At 42.3% G+C, this 23,177-nt stretch overlaps 1 protein-coding gene across 1 annotated transcript; it reads right to left on the bottom strand.

The window, feature by feature from the left end:
* Positions 1-485: 485 nt before the first annotated feature.
* On the bottom strand, positions 486-20,760 carry LOC144097434 (uncharacterized). The gene is made up of 5 exons (XM_077630152.1): positions 20,654-20,760; positions 13,829-13,980; positions 5,530-5,600; positions 2,894-2,980; positions 486-648 (listed from the first exon to the last, which is right to left on the bottom strand). The coding sequence occupies exons 1-5, from the start codon at positions 20,750-20,752 to the stop codon at positions 530-532; spliced, it is 528 nt and encodes a 175-aa protein (XP_077486278.1). The 5' UTR covers positions 20,753-20,760; the 3' UTR covers positions 486-529.
* Between the last annotated feature and the right edge of the window lie 2,417 nt (positions 20,761-23,177).

Raw genomic sequence — 23,177 nt, 5'->3', positions numbered from 1 at the left:
TCTTAGTAAGTGAGATCCAGTAACAAGGAGAAATTCTGCTAAACAACAGAGGTTCGAGGAAAAAAACGTGGCTTATCTCTCACTGCATGTCTGTGCGTGCCACAATGTCATTTATAAGTGCTTATTTTACGAGTAACCGCAAGTCTCAAAAATTAAAGTTAGTATTATTTTAATCCCTTACAGCAATCTGAATACAAGCTGAAGTACTCTAAAGAAAGCGCAGAAAGATGTGCACACCAGAAAGAACAACCTACAAAAAGACAAGATTCGTTAGGAAATTATTCGGGGTCTCATCTGTTGTAATTGTGCAACCAGAACAAAAACATTTCACGGGGTCGTTAGCGGCGCTCAGGAGGCCATCATAATAGGTGGATGCGTTTATACAAGTTATCGAGGGCACACGCACAAAATAAAACTCTTTCCAATACAGTGGTCACTATTCTTCTGTTTTATTTCCGACAAACACAATCTGGTACTTCCCTTCAAATAGGTGCGTTCTGAAGGAAAGAAATCTGTGTCAGTCACTATCTCATTTGCATGCGTCATCACTGTAAAGCAACACACTGCCGCTACACTTCGTATTCATTGCAGCACTACATTCTTCTGGAACAGCGTTTTCTGTTCCTGGCGTTACCCACTGCAAGCATACTGAAAAAAAAAGAAATCAGAACAGTTTAACCACCCTTACTCTTTAGTATGTCTTTGTGCGGTCACATTTTAAGGACTTATGACTCTTAGAAACATGTGGCCTAAATAAAAGATTTGAAATTAAGTTGACACCAGCGCAGGATATCCTGTTTATAGAATGAAATTCGCATAATTCGAACGCAGTTCGAGCGGCTTCTAAAAATGCATTTGAACAAAACTGTCCTTCAAAAATTTGAAAGTTGTTTTTTCACAAAACTCTGACCGTAGATTTTCGGACACCTTGTATTACTCTGTGTTCAAGAATTCTTTTACGGCGTCTTCGCAAGGGTTAGTTCAGAATGCCTGCGTTCGGCGAGTACCCAGGATGCACCGAATATGGACCAAAAACAGTTTGCGCGTCGCACTGATGAGGACAAGAAGACCACAGAAGCGGAGAGTATCTTCTAGAGAGGTGCTGCGCAAAACAAGCAAGGACGAAAGAGACACAAAGGAAGCACGAGCGCTGATGTCGCAGCGCTCGTCATGTTTCGTTTGTGTTTCTGTCACCCTTATTTCCTTTGCGCTGCACCTCTCCACAATGCCTCACCGACTGTCCCATACGAAGGTACTAAATTTTTCTAAATTACGAGGGTCATGGCAATCAATTCTAGAAATTGTGATGTTTCCCAAGGCACTATATCCGGGCGGTTCTTCCAAACTATTGGTACCAAACTCATGCTATGCAGAATTTTTAGTTAGGACCGTGTGGTTGTCCAACGACCCATGGTTTGCTAAAAATTTATTAACTACTGATCATTTATTAGTACTGATAATGATAATGTAATTACTAATAATGATTTACAAATGATATCTGACGTTGACCTTCCCTCAAAAGCTACCGCAAGAAGAGCAGCTGGTTTTTGTCGAGTCGTGCGCCTGATTGTGCGTTGTCTATTTTAAAGCGCAACTTCTCTGGAAAAGCGAAGTAAACGGAGCGCTACAAATGATTGCTCCTCCACTGTTCGCTTTTCGATACAGGAAGCACGCTTTGCTCATCACTTTCAGATGAATCACCTTCGAAAGAGGCATCGCCATTGTCAAGATTGATGTGGCACCGTCCTGAATCCCAGCGGCACTGTCCGTTACTCGGGGTAGTTTCGTTTCATACCACGTCATTTTCACATTTACAATGCATAGATTCTTAATGACTTAAATATCTGCCTCTAATGCGAATATTTTGTTCCGCTGTTCTCGTTATCGTTCTCAAATAGGAATTATATGAGACACGACAGTAGCTGAAAAATAATTCTGTGGTTGCCAATCAGGCAATTGTGCATGCTGTTATCAACCTTCATCCTAGTTGTCCGCAGTGAATGCCTCTAAAACTTTTCCGCAGTGCTCCTTTGAGACGATGTGGGCTATATCCGAAATGTAACACAGCATTACTAATGGGTCCATGGAATAATATTTGACGTTAGAAGACGATCAAGAGTGATTGGTATTACTCAACTCATCATCGCATTGCAAGTTCAAACTTATTTCATTACACCGCACATATCGGTGATTACAAATGATGGCGTTTTCTCTGACCTCCACTCATATATGCCTTCACGCCAGAAAAAAGAACATGTGGGGACTGCATCCCGCCGCGCCGCACCTCACCGATGTAACTTGTGCACGCCCAATAAGAAGGCTGACCAGAATCACAACTGTGCGGCGCTTGCTGAGGGGCGGCGAGGTGCTGCCCGATTCAGTTACAAGTAGAAATTTTTAAAAATACTTTTTTAATTTTTAGATTCCACGCACACCTTTTAATGTCGACTCTATCACAAAGAACACTTCTACATATATGTTGAGTTAGAATATACCCATCAACACCATTTCATGGGCCCATTAATTTCAAGAATTGCCATTTGACCTCGTTTCAGTGCGCCATAATCTTGCTGATGACGCTTTTGGCGCACGAACTACCTTTATCAAGATTCATTGTCCCCAACCACAATAACGCCTTAAATTACTTCCATTTGCGCGGTGGTCTTATATCGTCAGTCTGTTAGAAGCGTATGCACGCGTGAGCTAAGGGCTGCGCGGTGCCTTCATGATTTCAACGCTTCTGTTGTGTTCGCTGTGACCCTTGCACTGATTGCGGACACTTTCATGAATGTTCTCCGCAGTTTCGAACATTTCTGGCTCGCGGACATTTTTTCCATCTTTCTAGACAAAGTAATAAGAAAGTACATTTCAAAATCACAGCCCATTCACTCACGTGTCTGCGACCCCAGAAACATCTTATCAATCAAGCAACTTCTGTAATCGCTGTAGACTACCTGTGCCGGTATTGGGTTTGAAGTATCTGAAAAAGAAGATCAAATGTCGGATGTCTGCGACGAAGGTCATAACGTCCAAGAGAGCAATAACGCATGATTTTAAGCCGTGCCTCTTTTATGCAGCTTTCGATAATTCCAACGCCGAAATCCTCGTTGTCTATTCTAAGCCCGAAAAAAATACGCGATTCTGGACTTTTCTTTTCTGAATTCTTGTCAAGAATTTGGTGTGTTTTGGAAACAAAATCGAGGAATAATATTTCCTTAAAGTACAAAAATATATCAGATGATCAGAAAGTCAGAAGTTAAGCGGCATTTTCGTAAAGAAAGCACGGAACAATATTGAAGCGTGTGCTTTCAAACGATAAAATTAGGAGAGATTTAAGATTCTTTCCGCTGAATTGAATTTGCATAATCGTGCAAAAACATTTCTATTTGCATCCAGACTAGTTAAAATTGCACTGTGCTGTTAGTCAGGCAGCCTGCAAAATGAATTGTGCCGCGCATAGCTTGCAAGAAAGAAATTTACAATACCATTGTTATACCTACAAGCCTGCTGGCCTCTGCTTTTGGGCGCTAGTTTTTCTCCGGATCTCAAGTTGTCTCGTCTCACGAACCCATTTTCTGCGCCAGCCCTGCTGATAAAGACTGTAAAAGAGCCGATGCCTAAAGACAGAACTAAACCTGGGACACGTTTCCCAAAACATGGGTCTTAAATTAATGGGCTTTAAGTCGCGAAGCTACAAATAGGCTGTGAGGGACACCGTAATAGAGGCTCCCCATTATTTTCGACCGCTTGGCGTTCTTTAACTAGCGCTGGCATTACACAGCGCACTTCTGTTCTACTATTTCGCCTCAAATGGAATACGGACGCGGTGACCGGGGTTCAACCGTTACCACAGGATCAAAGCCCCTTAAGTAGGTCAACCGTGAACTCGCGACGCATATAAGGGTCTAAACCTACAGGGTCGAAACTGCGCTTGCAACGCAAGCCAGAAGAACTGAGTGGAAACCGAATAACATTTGTATATGTTAGAGAACCGAACACGTAATTATGATTTCGTTTTCCTTGCTTTGACTACGCTGCAGACCAGATTTCAGCTTATTTTTAATAAAAGATCATTAAACGTCGCAATCAACGAGCAGCTCTGCGCATTTTACTTGCGCTTGCTGTTACACGAGTTAACAATTTTGCGACAGACCCACTACTCTAGCCCTAATGAACACTTCTAAAGCATTGCTGTGATTTTGCGCACCGTTTTCTATACACATTCCGTATACTGCCCACACTTGATGTATAGGCCGCAAGGCTGAAGTTTGTCTGAAAGAAAAGAATTTTTTACTCAATTATCCGCATCGGGAGCTTCTGAATTTGATACTACATTGGGCGGTATTGAAAACCAAATGGAATTACCAGGTCTTCGGCAACTGTAGAGATTGCACAAAGACCAAAATTATAAACCCTCAAAATATATAGCCCGCAAGGTATGTACCGAAACTTATGGTAAACGATTGGCGCAAACTTCGTGACAAGGAAATGTCACACGAATTATTTTGCATCCCTTTGTTCGAATTCATTCGCGGTCATTTACTACAATACCTGGCAGTGTAAGGCACAAAATTGATTAACAAATTACATTGCGCCCCTGTACATTTTTTTTAAACCTAACTAGCAAACGGGCGCTGGGTGCTGGCGCACAAGCAGGTTTATATCGATAACGCTTGGAAGGTCTGTGTACTTTTAATCAGGAATTTTCGAAGAAGAAAAGAGCGATCGCGGAGTCCTATAAAACATTTGTCAGAAGAAATGGTGTTGAATGAAAGAGCTCTTTTTTATAGGTTAGGTCTTACGTGCAAAAGGTGTTACCCCTGATCAGGTTTCTTATGGTGGCTGTTTCCAGTGCTGTTAATTTATCACCGCCGAATTTTTACTGTGCTTAATTTTTTTAGACCCCCTGTGGTTGCTCAATGGCTTTAGCGTTCAGCGACAGAGTACAAGAGCGCTCAGTAGCTTCACTGAAACAATGAAGAAACGCTTGTGCGACGTTAGATTAAAGAACCACAAGTTAAGGAACGACAGCTGGTAAGATTTATTCGGACTTCCTCTGATTTAGCATCCCTCATAGCCCACATGCGTCTCCTGGACGTGAAGACCCATGTACCAAATGCCTCATTTTATTCTATTTTTCGCGCTAGCAGAGACACCCGGGTATACCCATTAGGCGCAACTGGTTCACTGCAGTGTCGCGCCGATGAACCCCCGGCATCCACAGCTATTCTGGAAGCTTTGGAAGGCTTCTATTCATGTAAAAGCTCAACATGTCCTACAGATAAGGCCGGCCTGGGTCCGACGGCAGCTGTAATTGCCACTTCAGATATTCTTGGCCATTGTTGCGAGCATAGGTTCTTTCAATGTCGTTTCTAGTTTTGCCTAGTTCGACTCACTGCTCTCCTGCGCCTACTTCGCTCCAAGCGGTGACAATGTGCATTCTTAAAGGTAAAAGTCACGAGCTAAGCTTTTCATACATCTGCTAAGTATGAAATATGCCCTTTATAATTCCTTGCGAAAATTCCTTACCGTTGCTTATGATACCGACTCCCCTGTCAGGATGCTCTTTGCTGATGATGTAGTGGACGAGGATGTCTTTCCTGTTAAAAAAAAGCAGTTCTTTAGCATCATGCTCTTAACTTCCCCTCTATAGCCGCCGCGGTGGCTGAGTGCTTATGGAGCTCGAGAGCTGACCCGAAAAGCACGGGTTCGATGCCGGCCGCGGTGGTCGAATTTAGATGAAGTCGAAATGCTTGAGGCTCATGTACTGTGTGATGTCAGTGCACGTACAGAAACCACACGCGATCAAAATTATATGTAGCTGTACGCCAAGGCGCGCCTTATAGCCTGAGTTGTTTGGGAACGTTAAACCCCATAAAACCAAACCGTCATTGCATGAAAATAACTCATTAAAATTGTACTCGGCCCTCCGGTCGACTGATTTTGTTCTAGGTATGGTACCTTTAAGCTTTATTAATACTCAGTCACGGTAATACTTGTTACAACCCATTTTGTAGTGCCCCCCGCTGCACCTTCCAGTTAATTTATTGGAATCAAATTAGCAATCCTGACTCTGCTCCACTGTGCATCATCAAGTTCCTGTCAGCCGACCCTAGTCTCTTGCCCATGGTTTGGTTTGGCTTGGGGTTTAACGTCTCAGAGCAACCCAAGTTATGAGGGACGCCGTAGTGAAATGTTCCGGAAATTTCAACCACCTGTGGTTCTTTAACGTGTATCTTACCCATGAGGCTCACATATGTATACCAAAACTTATCCAACATGACATTTCTAATTAGTTGGAACTGCCGAGGACTTTTAAGAAATTCCAGTGATGTAACAGATCTTTTAAACTATTTTTCCCCTGTGGCGTTATGCCTACAGGAAACGAACTCAGGTTCTAAACATACATTTTTAAAAAATACCGTCTTTCGGTGTGACCGAGAGCAAGCTTCCTGAAGGTGTTGCGATTATCATCCAGTCTGGTTTTGCAACCCGTGAAATCAAGTTAAAAACCAAATTTGAAGATGTTGCAGTCACTGTTATTCATTTTAAAACTATCACAATATGTTCCATATATCTCGAGCCACACCAAACAGTTACACTTCATAACATGGAAACACTTCTAGAACATCTATAGGAGCCATATCTTTTAACCGGGGATTTTAATGCGCACTCCTCTTTCTGGGGAAGTGAAGAAACTGACACTAGAGGCCGCGTTTTGGCAGATTTTATTCTATGCAATAATGTCTGTCTGCTAAATCCGGGAAAACACATATTGTACCCCAAGCACTGGAAAAATGAGCTGTTTAGACATCTGTTCTTACTGATTTTAAATGGGATGTTCTTGCTAACACACGGGGAAGTGATCATTTACCAATAACTATTAGTCTGTCATCCTCTCCGCCGATCATTCCGAGCACACCTCGTCGTTGGAAATTACACTTGGCTGACTGGGTACTGTATCGTGAAAATGTTAGTCTGGAGAAACTATTTTCGTGTGATCTAAGTGTTGACGAACTAAATACGATTTTCACAACCTGTATAATTACTGCTGCACGCATATCTATTCCTCAATCGCCGGGCGTAGTGAGACAATGTCAGAAGCCGTGGTACTCACAAGAATGTAAAGAAGCGAAACGGAAACAAAATAAAGCTTGGGGAATTTTTCGTAGGTACCCTACTAATCAAAACCTTGTAAATTTCGAAAAAGCAAGAGCCAAAGCGAAGTATATTCGTCGGAGCGCCGAGAAAACATCATGGCAGAAGTATATAACATATATACACAGTTCAATAACATCGAAGAAAATGTAGGAGCAAGTTCACAAAATAAATGACAGCTACTCTCCCTTCACAACCCCTTTTCTCACAGGCCCAAGCACACAAACAATTATTAAAAAACAGGCAGACGTTCTAGCGAAACATTTTTCTACAATTTCTGGTTCCGCACATTATACAGAGTCATTTTTAAGGCACAAAAACATGGCTGAAAAACAAAGACTGCCAACAACTGGCGGTTCGAACGAGCCGTATAGCAGCCTAATTACACTCGAGGAAATACATAAAGTACTGTCGGCTGGCAAACAGACAGCACCCGGCCCTGATGATGCACATTATGAGATGCTGGCACACCTTTCCGAAGCATCTGTAGAAGTACTTCTAAATTTTTTTAACAAAATATGGACACTTGGAAAATACCTGTCTTGAAAAAAAGCAGTTATTGTGCCATTACTGAAGCCTGGAAAGCCACCCACTTCCGCTGCTAGCTACAGACCCATAGCACTCACAAGTTGCCTCGCCAAATGTTTCGAAAGTGTGTTGAATATCAGGTTAATGTTTACCCTCGAAAAAAGTGAACTTCTCGATATCCACCAATGCAGGTTTAAAAAAGGATGCTCGACAACTGACCGTCTCGAGCGCCTTGAAAACACTGTACGAGAAGCGTTCATACACAGGCAACACTGTTTAGCAGTATTTTTGACATGGAAAAGGCTTACGACACTACTTGGAGGTTTGGCATTCTCCGCGACCTTTCAGACCTAGGTATCCGCGGAAGGATGCTGAACTGCCTCAAAGATTTCCTGTCGGAACGTTCATTTCATGTACGCCGGGGTTCAACACTTTCCGAAGAATTCGTTCAAGTAAACAGAGTACCACAGGGGTGCATCGTGAGTACCGCGCTCTTTGTTTAAAAAATGAATTTCATATCGAAAATAATTCCAAAGTCCATCATGTATTCTGTATATGTTGATGATCTTCAGATTGCATGGACGTCATTCAACTTATCAACCTGTGAGAGACAGGTACAACTCACACTAAACAGGCTAGTGGTTTGGGCAGACAGAAACAGGTTTAAGTTCTGCCCACGAAAAGCAGTTGCAGTTCTTTTCTCGCTCAAAAGAGGCTTGCACCATGACCCCACCCTACACCTAAATGAAACTATGCTACCAATAAAACAAGAACATAAATTTTTAGGCATAACATTCGACAAAAAACTAACGTTTCTACCCCTGATAAACACACTAAAAAAGAAAGCCTCCCAATCTTTAAACATACTGAAAGTGCTTTCAAGGAAACATTGGGGTTCCGATAGACCATGTCTTCCGCGCATATACCGCTCTTTGGTACGTTCGTTGCAAGATTATGGGTGCATTGCGTACGGTTCAGCAAGACCTTCATATCTAAAAAAGTTGGATCTAGTACACAACTCAGGCCTACGTCTCTCTTGTGGCGCGTACAGAACATCTCCCATAGTTAGCCTTTATGTAGAAACTGATGAACCTTGTCTTGAAGATAGAGGAACCACTCTGACTTGTTCATATATCCTTAAAATAAGGTCGCTACCAAAACACATCTGCTATCCACTTGTAACGAATTGTGCTTCTAGAATAATATTCAACAACAAACCACAAGCCACCAAGCTTCTACACTTGCGATTTAAAGATATGTGCCAGAATCTCGACGTACTGGACATATTACCCGGTGTTGCACGAAGGCAAGATCCGCTACCTCCGTGGTACAATTTTCCTACAGTCTGCGATTTTACTCTTGCACAGTTCCACAAAAAACTGACTCCACAACAACATATCATACAAGAATGTCTTGCACTTGAAGAAAAATACGGCGACTTCACAGATTTTTATACTGATGGTTCGAAAACTAATGTTCACGTTGGAAGCGCAGTGGTACGAGGGAATTCGGAAGACACAGTACGACTTCCACAGTGTGCGTCCATCTTCACAGCAGAATGTTACACAGTCGGCGTAGTCACAGAAAAAATAGTAAACGAAAACCTCACAAACAGTATAATTTACACAGACTCCTTAAGTGTACTTAGAGCTCTTCACCATAGAAACGCAGTCACTCCGCTACTTCGTGAAATCATACACAACATAGCAACAGCCACAGCTCGAGGCCAAAACATAAAACTCTGCTGGGTCCCGAGTCATGTCGGAATAAAAGGCAATGAGAGAGCAGATTTGTGCGCTGCACAAGCTCGTGACAAGGAAAAAAAAGTTGATATACCTTTTAGGGATTGCATGAACTCAGTACAGCGTAAATTAAGAGAAAAATGGCAGTCGTCTTAGAACAACGAGGTCAATAACAAATTACATTTGATTAAGTCGGCCTTCGGCGAATGGAAGTCATGTATGCACTAGAAACGTGTCAAGGAAGTGATTCTCTACCGTCTTAGAATAGGCCACACGCACCTTATACTAAACTTCCTGCCAACAAAACAGGACAGACCTCTTTGCGAAAAATGCGGAGATGAGCTTACGGTTAACCATGTCTTATTTTCTTGCATGAAACTTGAAAAATAAAGAAAAAGTACTTTAATAAATTTTATAACGAACACATTACTCTCCATCCTACACTACTTTTAGGAGATAATGGAATCGTAGACACATCTTGCGTTTTTAGGTTTTTAAGAGAAACGGGATTTCTCGGAAAACTAAATCTTTTTCCCACTTGTCTGTTCAAAATTTTATTACACCTCAGACACATTCGCAGCCCTGAGAAAAAGGCTGAGGTTTTTATTTGTTTTATTGGGAGCCTCAAGATCCTTGCCTAGCCAAAGATAGCTGCTGAGGTTACCCAACCCTCTTGAAAGCTTCAATAGTAGCTATTTCTAAAAAACTTCTTTATATGTTCACTGAGATAGCACTAACATTCGAGGCACTCTACACCAAGGATGTTTCTCATATTTCTATAAAATTCAGAAAAAGACTTCTCCGGTACCTTGTGCTTGGCGCATGATGGCCTGTGTTGCCTATGTGCCATAAAACACAACACAACACAACTCACATATGTATACATATGTGTATTCCTGGATCTGAAACTGTGCCCAGTATTATGATGTCGTCAGTATTACCATGTTTGAGCCTACCTTTCGAAAATTTGAAAAGCTTATATGGGACAAGCAGTTCACACCACCATTGTTTTAAGCCTCATTGTATGAATGAATAAACTTAATTTCTTGTCATAGCGTGTGGAGACTGGGACTAAAGCTACCAAGGACCTGACGAAAGGTCCCAGACTCCTACAATAAACAGTTTCGACAGCAGTGATAAATGAATGAAATACATATAAAAGGCAGACGTACAGAACCTGCAGAAGTACATGCACATTACACATGTTTGTATTACACATTACACAGCTGCAATGCAAACGTAGCACCACTGCACTCTATATATTCATTTTGTGAACTTATATACGTACAAACAAACAGAAAAAGAATAAAATGACAGTGATAAAGAAAAGATAACAATATCGCTAGTAGCAAGGCGGTAAGCTTTTTTTTAAACTACTTAATGAAGTACTAAATTCTAACAGTTCCTCGAACTTTCTTAATATTTCAGTTCACTTATATAAGAATGTCTGCTTTCCTTTTCTTGTTCTCGGCATGTGTATGATATTTCGCTGCAGAAGGTGCCGAGATGTATCAGGATTGGATGTTTTAGAGAATAAATTTTGTTTCGGTCCTGTAAGCAGACACTTCTTATAATAAATTTTGTCAGCGCGAAGAAGTGAGTAAAGCAGGAACAATGGAGCGGTAGCAAGATCTGCGTTAAGGGCATGGTACTTGTTCTGTATACGAAATATACGTTTTTGTAATAGAATTAGCTTCTTGTGTTTCGTTGTTGTTCTTGTTCCCCATACCAAGATCCCATAGCAGAGTTTTGAATAAAAAAGGGCATTGTATAACTGTTGTCTGACACAAAGAGGAATCAGGTGGGCCATTTTTTAAATAATACGTACGGATTTAGGAAGCTCATTGCATAACCATCGTATATGTGAGCTCCACAATAAATGCTCATCAAACCATACAACAAATAAATTTTGTTCTATAATGCAGGTAATTTCCCAGTTATTGAAATATAATTAAGTCACTACGTATGTTTTTGTTACGAGGCCTGAATAAAACATATCTTGTTTTTCCTGTATTGAGTTCTAGGCTGTTGTCGCTTAGGCATTCCGACCGATGATTTGGATAAGTATTTGCACTGAAAGCAAATTCAGAAATGTCATTGCGTGTAAACATTACATTGGTGTCATCGGCATACATTGCCAAGTCTGGAGAGTCAGGTATTCGCACCATATCATTTACATGTATTAGGAACAATAGTGGGCTCAGTTTTCGAGCCCTGAGGTACAAACTTTTTTAAAGACAAGATGACGGAAGATATAGTGTTTACCTTAAGAAATAGGCATCGATTCGTTAAATAATTTTTCAAATCACCAGCAATGCCACATATCCCGTAGACTTCTAATTTTCGTAATAGCATTCTACGCCTTTCATAACTCTAAAAAGTCGAAGTTTAGCATGTTTTTCTAAATGTTTTCAAATATTTTGTCTATCATACTAGGAACGCTGGTTCTGCCTGCATGTATTTTTGGGAGCCATATTTGTATTTTGAGATCACACTGTTTTTAGTGAAAAAAGACCACAACCTGTCAAATATGAAACTTTCGAAAAGCTTTGAGAATATATTTAGGAGCGATATTTGTCGGTATTTTGAGACTAGATCCTTCGCGCCGCGTTTATGAATTGGTGTCCCTCGCGCAGTTTCTAAGGCCTCCGCAAAAATTCAAGATATTCACATGTTAAAAATGTAAGCTCGAACTTTAGGTATTCCGTTTCAGATGTGGAAACCTGAAAGAACGCATGAAATGCCAGTAATGTTGGTATTCTTTCCATTGTTCGCTAAAATATTCAGGAACTAGGCCTATTCCGCCCAAAAAATTGTCCTATATGTTTACGGGGTTGACAAAGAGTAAATTCTGGCTTCGAGCTTGTATTCCAAATCAAATTCAGTCTCATCATTGATCGAGCGAAATCTAGCGCCGATGGTGGCAAAATTAACAAAATTATTTACTAGCATTTCTAAAAATTTTTGATTCAGTTTCCCGCTTTGTTGAACAAACTTATACGCTTCTGGTCAAATTAGCTATGCACTAACGTCAACTATCAACTGTTTATTCAATACCGTAGAAGTATTTAGAGCTTTCATTCTATTTGTGCCCTAAAGTGGCTTTGTTGTTTCCCTGGAAACAACACTGAAGCCATTACATCGCGTTATATGCATAATACATGACCGAAAATGTGCTGTAATGTTCACATGCATGCTGCATGGGGTTTAAAATTCCATGCATTTTTCATGCTGGCTAAATCACAATTAATTGCTGAGTTAAACATTTATACTACTCAAATTAGGCTTCAAAAGTTTCCCTTAGAGTCATTGAGTGATAGCAATGAAACTTTCTTCGCATTGTTGTCCTAAAATCAAGCTTTGTCTTCCTTTCATATATTCGTAGAACAATCCCCCCTTACAGAACAATTATCCCTAATTGTAATTTATTCAAAGCAGTCGATGTATCGATCTTTCTTGGCGTCATAGATAAACAGCACCCTGAGTTTTGTCAGCATTCTCTAAATTAATTTTCTTCAATAAGCAAGATAACAGCTTGGGTGTCAACAATTCTTCTTAATTAAGAACCTAATATGAAAATACGAATACTAATATCACTCTGCTAGTCTGTCACTGACGGCCCAGTTAGTATTCCGCGCAAGGTCGTGATGTATTTATCACGTGTGCAGCGTATCTCCACCGACGCAATCAGAGCACGTTTAACCTGCGAATACAAAATATGCTGTTTCTAGTTTGTTTTAAACACCAACTCGCGATACTGGCACCTGAATGCCATTTCATAGAGTAGCCCTTTCCTTAACTATCGTTGTTGATCGCCAACTGTTCTTTTCCTCGGACGGGCGCGGGAACCCAGTTCACTCCGACACCGGAGAGGATCTTGCTTCGCCTGCGATTTCTTGTCAAAGGTGTATAGCTTTCCATTTTAGGTGTCTCGCTATGCTTTGCAGATTTTAATGAATAATTACTGCGGTCTTCAAAGTTTAGGCTACTTTGTGGGGTACTGCTGAACACAATGGTCTGGACACATCCACACCGTGGTGCAATTTCCCGCTGATAATGTGTAAAAAGAAAGCTATAAGCACGCAGCAACGTGAGAATAAAACTGACCCCGAAGTCTTCGACGCCGTTGTCCTCTCCATAGGCCAGGACACCTTTGAGGCACCCAGTACATATGGCTTTGGCTGATTACCAACAGAAGCAAGTAGCTGCACAGGTACCAACATTCAGGCAGGAAAGTTTTGATTATTCAAACAAGATCATCTAGAGGAAATCTGGAATATTCGAACAAAGAAGTCGTAGATGAATTAGATCTCATAGTAGCGCGTATCTTCTCTTCTCTTCGATCCCGACGGACTTTTCTAGCCGAAGCGTCTCATCAAGACAAAGAAATTCACACTTACTCTTGTTGCCCATCCTGTGCTTTGACATGCCATGTATAGGTCGCTGTTCTAGCAATTGCATTGAATGCTGTAAGATCAGCTGTCAAACATTCCAGCATTGGTATATCCATTGTCGCATGCAGTAGAAGGAGATGCGGAATCGATGCAATAGCCTGCGACAGAAAACAATCTTTAAAATGAAAAGCAAGTGCCTCTTTTTTCATTCGCAAGAACTTGAAAACATGTGGGAAAGCATTTGCGCCTACTGTGTGGCTTCGCTAAAAGAAACGCTGGAGATGTTTTTGCTTTTAAAAGTCATAAACACAGAATTACAAACTATGCTAGCTTCAGATAAGGTTTATTGTCAGCAAAAGAGAAAGAATTTCATTTCTGTCAGACATTCAATGCGAAAAGATTATCTATACTAAGACTAAGAGTAGTTGTCAGCCATGATTCTGCTCAAACTCGCAGAGCGTGCTAGACTTTAAGGAGACGGATTTGCCTCAGTGCAGCTACAGACGTGAACAACAGTATACAGGGTTCGTGCCCGACCCTGTTTTGAGTTCAGCCAAAGGCAGGGTTGTCAGAAAGTCTGCCGACAATCTGCGAGCAAAACTTATTAGTTACAAAACGGCCCCTGCTCAGTATCATCAGTTCAAATTTACTTTCTCGAAGTAAACATTTTGGATTAGTTTATATATTCAAGCACAGAGTTCATAATAACTAAATAAGTAGAAGTGAGCAGGTAACGATCGCCTGTACTCATATCATAAGAAATCATAATTGCAAGACAATTTAAATTGTTTCAGTGTTGATGTTTTTCGAACTACGCTAATGGGAATTATGAAAGTTCGAACAATGGAAAAATGCGAGTCATGACGGAAGAACAATGAGAAAATCTTGAGACATCAGACTTTAGATTTATTTTTACAACCATTCACAGAGGGCCACACGCTTTTCTAGAACAAGTTATGGGTGTGTTTCGGGCTGAACATGCGACATCTAGCGATAACATTTGTTTAAAAATGGATTGAATATAAACCTATGGTGTTGAACACCTATGATTTCATCTTCAAGTTCTGCCTTCCTGGTCGCAGTGGTTTTGAGAGATGTGGAACACACAATTCGGTTGTTCTAGATAAATTGTTTTCCCTCCCTAGAAGAATTTGAAATGCCATTTATTCGTTACAGAAAGTGCACCAACGATACTACCTGGAGAACCTTCAAATAAGTAAATAAGCCAAAGATATGACACTATAAATGGCAGGTAATCATGAAAAATAAGCTAAACTAATCTTCCAAAAACGCAAGCCAGCAAGATTAAAACATCATATAAAATTGAGATGGCTGCAAAAATGGTTAAAACAGTGATCTAGTTCCCATGTTCCATGTAAGATGTATCAATCTTGGATACTGTAAACGCAACTCGCGGCGACAACTCAGTAACGGAGATTATTAAAGCTTATTAAGAGTACTTCACTGGCAAAAACTTATACAGTTCTAGTGTTCATTAATGCTATATATTTATTTTGTTAAAACTTCATTTTCACTAATAACTTATTTGTCACGCACATGAAAATTCATTCTGAAATAAATGCCCAACGTTGCATAAGATACGCGAAGTCAAATACTGGCCAGTTTCCACTTGAAGAAAACACTGACTGAAATAGGGCAGAGTGGACATTTTCTAATACCCCATCGCGCTGACTAAATTGGTAGCGGAATGTAAATAAAGTGTAGATGAGATCGGCCCTCCAGCTGTACAAAGTAAACGTTTTAAAAGCCGTCATTTCTTGAACTTTTGCCCACTTTATTACATTACGTGTAGAGAACGTGATAGCATTCAACGGCATGTGCGTCTCGGGCACCTCCGGGCTCGGACCTGCCAGCGAAAGGGCCAAGACTCGCACGGCCGGCCGGCTCCCATAGACGCCCTTGTATGTGTTGGTTGACAGAATCCTGACCAATGCCTGACGGAAGTTGTTACTAGCAGTTCGGTTTTAGATTGCGCGCATTTTCGCGCGTGACCAGTCCCGCACTTGTGAGATAATTTTTTGAGCCCGCAGTCTTTGCTCCAGGAACGCCTTACCGGGTAAGATTGAGGGTTGCCTCTCGGGGGTATGTATAAGTCGTCAACAAGCGTCGGAAGACTTCCAGCTGGCTGAAGCTTCAGTCAGCGCTAGCGGTGTGACGACATCTCTTTCCGGTTAAGTGACGTCATGGGACCTTGCGGCGTCGTCAATCTATTTATTTATGACAACGACTTGTTTTCCTATGGAAGAGGCTCCTAATGCTTATCGCAATAAATAAGGGTCATCTACCAAGCCATTGTATGGGCGGGTCAATGATTCGTTCTGCCGTCAAATAACTTCACGCCGTCGCGCGTTTTCTTAGAAAAAAGGCTCCTAATGCTTATCGCGTTAAAAAAGGGTCATGGAATAAGTCATTGTGTGGGCGGATCATTGATTCGTTCCGGAGTCAAATACCTTCAATGTGTCTAGTGTGGTAAAGCCACTTCTGGCCTATTTTCAATGTGCCAAAAATACATACTAAACGGGCATAACTTCTATTTTTGGCATAATTGTAAGAGTGTTCAAAGTTTTTGCTCCAAACATAATTACAAAGCATTCATTTTAGTATTTAAGTACAGGGACAAGATAACACTAACTTAATATAAAGTTAAAACAATGGGTAGGAAATGTATTTTCTGCACGGCCATTTTTCCCTAAGGAATGGCGTGGCGCTCTGTGTCCATCGGTGTCGTTTCAAGGTCGCCGAAAGCTTGGTGGACTTCTTTAGAATCCAAGTCCTTTAGTTAGCTGGCGACGGCCTTTGATGGCCTACGACCAGACCGGCGAAAAGTGTCTCATCCGCACCTCGAATTAAGAGCCCCACATTCTTTTCATCATTCATGCTTGCATGTGCGCATCGAAAAGGTGCTTCATTTCTTCTACGAACGTAGTCACCGTCTCATTTGTGGGTCGAATTCGTGATTTCAACAAAGCCTCCACTGTGTCTTCCCAGACGACGCTGCTGGACGTCCCCAGCAGTTCTTTCTTGAAGGATTTCATGCTCGTCAGGACAAGTTCGTGTATTTCAAACCTTGTTGTGGCTGGCCTGTCCAATGCAAAGACAACGTTTCCGAGTTTCGCTTCACTGTCGCAAGTGTTCAGCGCAGCCATACGGTCGGAAATGTCCTGCCAGTCGTCGAAATCCTCTGGTTTGTCTTGAAAAGTAAGGGCCTTGTGAGACACGCGAAGCACGACAGACTTTGACTGTGTACAAGGGCCCATCTTCATCGCTACTAAGGATGGACAATCCAGCACCTCAACCAATGTGTGACCTGCCGTGACAACGTCGCGGACAATGTATGCACAGAAAAACGTGACGGGCAAACTGCTTCTTTAATAGGCTCACTCCCAGCCACAAATAACTGAACTCGACGGTGAGGGCGATAGCAGCAGACGTAGAGTAACAGAGTCCTCACCTCTCTTAGCTAACTTGATTTTATAGCTGACGAAGAACTTTCGAGATAAGCAACAAAACTAGATAAACACTTAAGCTTCGCCTTAAGGGTTTGAACGTAATGGGTATTTTCCTATATATGCAGAATTAGTCAATATCTACTTTGCAATAATAGATTCCTGAGAGGTCTTACACCACTCCCAGCGGAGTGGCGCAGCGGTTAAGCGATGCGCCACTGACCTGGGATAGGGAGGTGCTGCCAGCAGTGCACTTTGTGCGACCTATGTCGCTCTGCCCGAGTGGTCAAACATTGCCCGAGTGGCCTAGGTGGACCACCTGCCTCCTAGTTTGCTTTTCTGAGAATTCTTCGTGAATTGTTCTCTTACCGTCAACGAGGCCGGTAACGCCGATAGCGACGCCGGTTTTTCCGCAACAGCAGCTCCATAAGGTTATCGCCCAATAAGTAGCCACAAAAACCTTTAACGACGTAGAACCAGTAGCGCGTGGTTACGATTGTTCAAGATAAATCTGGTAGCGTCTTGCGCCACAAACAAATCAATATAAGGCAGCGTGCCAGCGGCTTAGAAGAATAAATAAACAAACATTACAAGCCTTCAAAACAGTATCCGCCGTGGTGGGTCAGCGGTTAAACCGCTTGGCTACTGACCCCAAGCACGGAAGTTCCATCTTTGACGCAGCGGTCGGGTTTCAATGGAGGCGAAAGTCTAGAGGCCCGTGTACTGTGCGACTGTGGATCCGTCAGTGCACGTTAAAAAACGCCATATGCTTGAAATTTCCACAGTCCTTCACTACTCAGTTCCCCGTTGCCTGAGTCGCTTTGGGAAGTTAATCCCCCTTAAACGAAACCCCGCGCATTATAACTTTATTTTCTGATCACCCTGGCGTGTCTCTCATTCCAAATTTGAGTCCCAAAACTTCCGCAATTATCCAGAAATTTTTCATCTCAGCCACGTTGGCTCATTGGCCTTGGCATTCTTCTGCTGATCCCAAGATTGCTGATACCGCATTTCGGTGGAGATGAAATACAAAATTAAATGAAGGTTGATTTGCCTAGTTAGGCCAAATGCGATTAAAGCGCGCTAGTGCTCCGCGGCCTTCTTAATCCCGGTTTCGTATTGTTTACCATGGTTACTCTTGTTATTCATGATAGTGGTATGTGATAAAAGTGGTATCTCAAGTGTATTCTGTGTTGCGTGTTGCAGTAGTTGTAGGCCACCTTAGGAATGAAGCGAACGAGATATTTCGCACAATCTTAATTAGAGCCGTTTTATGCATGCACAAGACTCGCGGCTACCGTTGTTCAGAAACTCCTGCGTCGTCGGCGCCAGCGTCAGCGTTGTGAGCAAAAAAGCAGGAAGACATCAAGCCACCATGCTCACGTGACATTGTGACGTCATCACAACCTGCCCACTGCGGCAGGTTGCAAGCACGTGTCAACTGCGTAGTAACCATATTGGAAGATCATGTAGGAGGGTTGTGGAGCGCATATGGTTAGTTCTATCACATCGTGAATGGCTGTTTACCAATATCCCGCAAGAGAAAAGTCTAAAAAGCTGAATGTTACCGGTACTCACCTACGGGTCACAAGCATGGAAGCTAACGAAAAGGGTTCAGCTTAAGTTACGAACAACGCAGCGAGCCATGGGAAGAAAAATGATAGGTGTAATGCTACGAGACCAGAAGCGGCCAGAGTGGGTGAGGGAACAAACGCGTGTTAATGACATCCTAGTCGAAATCAAGGGGAAGAAATGGGCTTAGACAAGGCATGCAATGCAAAGGCAAGATAGCCGCTGGTCCTTAAGGGTAACGGAGTGGATTCCAAGAGAAAGTAAGCGCAGCAGGGGGCGGCAGAAGGTTAGGTGGGCGGATAAGATTAAGAAGTTTGCAGGCATAGGGTGGGCGCAGCTGGCAAAGGACAGGGTTAATTGGAGAGACATGAGAGAGGTTTTTGCCCTGGACTGGGCGTAGTCATGCTGCTGCTGCTGATGATGATGATGAACCATATTCTTGTGTGTAACCAGACGCAAATTATACATGCCGACACACAAACACACACACGCCAAGCCTCTTCCCTCCCCCCATGTATATATACATGTATATATCACATGGTAAGTTGCCACAAGGTTGCTGCGCAGGCTTCGCAACGCATCATGAGTTTTTCGCTCGCTGAGGGCTTTTTCTGTAACATCGCAGCCCACGGGTTTGGGTTACGATGTTAGCGCATGTCAAACCACAGGTGGTCTAAATCGTTCCGGGGCCCTCCACTACAGCGTCCCTTATAGCCCATGTGTCAATTCAAGACTTTAACTATCTAGTCTGCAATGTGAATTTCGAAGTTTTTCGTAAACACCCCACTGTAATGCGATAGGTTTAGGGAGACCGTGGAGAAAAACACTCCCAGGCTTCGGCGGCATCGCCTTATGTGCGTAGCCTCCACCTTCGAACCACAGCCCTGCCACGGCGTGGCAGGTAGGATGTAAAGAATTTCTCAAGCCACACTTGTCATATGTCATGGTTGGTAGTTGGTAGGCGCTAAGAGGGAAACCTCTATCGGCACATTTAGGGGGAAGCTGGGAGCGGTGATCGAACTTGGAGGTGCATGAGGGCGACAACTGTGCGGCAGCTGCGGTGTCGGCGTCATTGTCAAGCTTTAACCTGCCATGTTTGGCAGGTGGTGTTTTGGGGGATTGCGCTCTCCGCTTCTAGGTAAGAGAAGGTAGAGGGCACATTAAAAAATGACTTATAAAAAGTTACAACGAGCAATAGTGGCTAAAGGCAATTGCAATCACATTTCCACCGCATGAATTTTTTCAACTTATCAGCCCTATTTTTTTTCTTTTCGCTGTTAATCGTGGTATGCATCATTCTCTATACATCTTTACGGGGGTAGAGCTTTTCATCTTGAAGTAATTTCTTTGGCTTACAATAAATTATAGGAAAATGAATACCTTTCCCAAACATTAGCTCTTATTTCTCGTTGGTCCCGTGAATTTTTACACGCTAGCTTACCAAGCAACCCAGACTGTTAGCTGCGTGTGCATGATGTAGTGAATCTTGCCAAACAGTTTCCACCGTAATGTGCTACAACTTAGTTCCTCATTCAGTTTAAAAGCGCCATGAAATTTGGTTGCTATAAGTACACAAAATTCAAATGGTGTTTGATAATTTGTTTCCTCCCTAAGGGATATGCCGCCTAAAAATCTAGATGGGCGTAAGGACTCGCGAGGAATGAATATTCCTGGAAGGAAACGTTAAGAAATATTTGAGAATATTTTAGGATTTTTTTAGAATCACTACAGCACATATCAACCCGTCAGTTTGGAGGAATAAAATATACGTGATAATAGACGCATTGCTTACTCTGAGGGCGTTCACTTGTTCGTCACTCTTCGCTTCATTTCCGAACGATGACCGTAGCGCAACCCCACCCAGGAGGCACAGCAGGGCGAGCAAGTTCATCTCGTCTAGTCGGAGGTTCTACAAGCTTTGAAGCAGCGTTCTAAAATACAGCTCTGGACAGCTGCCAGCATGCCGGGTTGTAGTGAGTTCCTTAAATCAAGATAGCGTTGTACATTTTTTTCATTTAGTTTTTCCGATCCAAGGCCTGGAATGTGCTATAATAGCGGACAAACGGGGGCGACGACCTTTAGCAGCCATATGGTGCCGCCAGGAGTGAAGAATATCAACGCAAAACTTCAGTGAATCGGGCTTTGTGCTGTTATGAAGGACACGTGGCTGAACCGCCAGCTATAAAAAGTATAGAGGCAGGTAACTGACCCCTCACATAATGATACCATATGCCGTTCTGAAGTGCGTTGTCCTGTTCGATCTATTAGCGTCATAATTTAGACATAGTTAAAGGGATCTTAAGGATAATTTTCTCACATCAAAAGCCCTGCAAAGTTAAAGGGCAACTTAAGACGTTTTAGAATTCGATGGGTTTAAAAGGGCCGAATGTGTGAAACATGCAAGTAAACGCTTCGAAATTGTTTTGTCCTAGCATTTGAAATGACGATGTAATCGCCGAAAAAAGTGGTGTCGCCGTTGAGGCTTCTCTACAGTGCACTGCGACGAGAAGAGGACCCATAAATGACGTCGCATACGACAGCACTATGTTTCCAGCTAATAAACAGTTGTTCCATAGAAGAAGAAAACACTATTAAAGGCGAATCTCACAAATCATTGTTTCGGAATATCGGACGACGCGCACAGCAGCATGCACGCGAACGCAGCGGACATCTGAAGTTTTTGGCAGTAATGACGTCACAGCAAGTTTCCTCCCACTTTCCTAACGCAGTGAGAAGAAGCGCGAACATCGCCGCGGTTTTTGATCGACGATTACGTTACCATTTTAATTGCTAGTGCCAAAATACTTCGCATGTTTTACCTAAGAGCTTCGAAGATTAGAATTCTTGAATTACCTCGAATTCTTGGAAAACCATTTCACTTTCCCTTCAAAGTAGAACGTTGTATAAAGGTTGAATGCTTTCGCTGTCTCCAAATGACAGAGTGTTAGAACAGTGGTTATTTCAAACCTGCGGGACGAACGACTTGTTCGCTTGATACCTTGTCTGATTATACTGGGCGCCCTATTTCAAGTACTACTACTACTACTACTACTAGTGGTACAACTACAACTACAACTGCGAGTACTTAGCATTCCACCTTTTTATTTCACACGAATATCAACGAGAAACCCACTTTATATCAAAGGTGGTCATTTGTCCTTTTTGGCGAACGAAAATATTCACAACGCTCCTAAGTCATTCTGCCTGAGCCATATGTGTTTGAACGGATGATAATAACCAGAACCCAGGGTGATCCATCACTATTCTTTCTTGACCCAGTTTTCTTTTGCGCCGTTTTCTATACCAATTCCGTGGAGTGCTTCGGTTCGACGTGGACATTAAGTGAAAGATTACGGCTTGTGGTTGAAGGTACCGCCACAAAACGTTCGAAAACAGAACCACAGATGAGGTTTTAAAAAGATATATCGACCACAAACAACACATTGACAGGGTTGCACTGGAGGCAAAGTTGATTGCAGACATATTGCGGCTATAAAACGAGTATAAAATGCACGAAGGCTTAAAAATTTTAGATAGAACAGATGTTACATTACCCAAGTGAAACAAAAAACATTTTAAACCAGCAACAACTCTCGAAGTAAGAGGCGCGTTTACTGATAGCAAATACGAGCAGGAGGAAACGGTGAATGAATACGTGTAACTCTGTGTGTTAACATCAACTGTTCGTCTGCAGAAAAACTCTATATGTCGCCGCATACCCCATGCGCATTTCAGTATGATCATAAGGAAAATTTATACAGCAACTGAGCAAGATAAACTGCAGTTCCTCCAAAACACAACAGAAAAGTCATGTTTTGGAGACTGAGAGATACGCTTGCGCGCACCAGTCATGCACAGAAAAATAGTATGGGCTGTGAGTTCCGCCAGAACATGCCAGTAGTTTTCAAATGAAAATACGTCAGTTTATGAACGTAATGGCGTTTTCGGAGATGCGGGCACCGATGGACAGCCCGCATTAAAATAACAACCCTCCACGTTCTTTCTGTTTCATGTTTTTTGTCGTTATCGTTCCAAATTTCTGAAGCGCAAGACGAACTTTCATCCTCACTCTTTCATGTTCACGACTTTCGAATGTGCCAATAAGGTCCCACCGCATGGCTCAGAATCAAAATTCTCGGACAGTATACTTCTGACAAACTCCGCACAAACAGCCACTAGAAAGCAACACGAAAGACTTTCAACATTGAGCCTACAGTGGAAGGCGTCAAGAGTGCAAGCCGAACGCTGTCATTGCAGCAAAACTTTTTACACTATATTAAAGAGAAAATGGTGACTGTTCGCGTGTCACTCTCAGG

Source organism: Amblyomma americanum, chromosome 7 (genome assembly GCF_052857255.1).
Source record: "Amblyomma americanum isolate KBUSLIRL-KWMA chromosome 7, ASM5285725v1, whole genome shotgun sequence".
Taxonomy (NCBI): Eukaryota; Metazoa; Arthropoda; class Arachnida; order Ixodida; family Ixodidae; genus Amblyomma; species Amblyomma americanum.
Note: the sequence above shows the minus strand (reverse complement) of the source record. Positions and strands in the feature narration are given on the sequence as shown.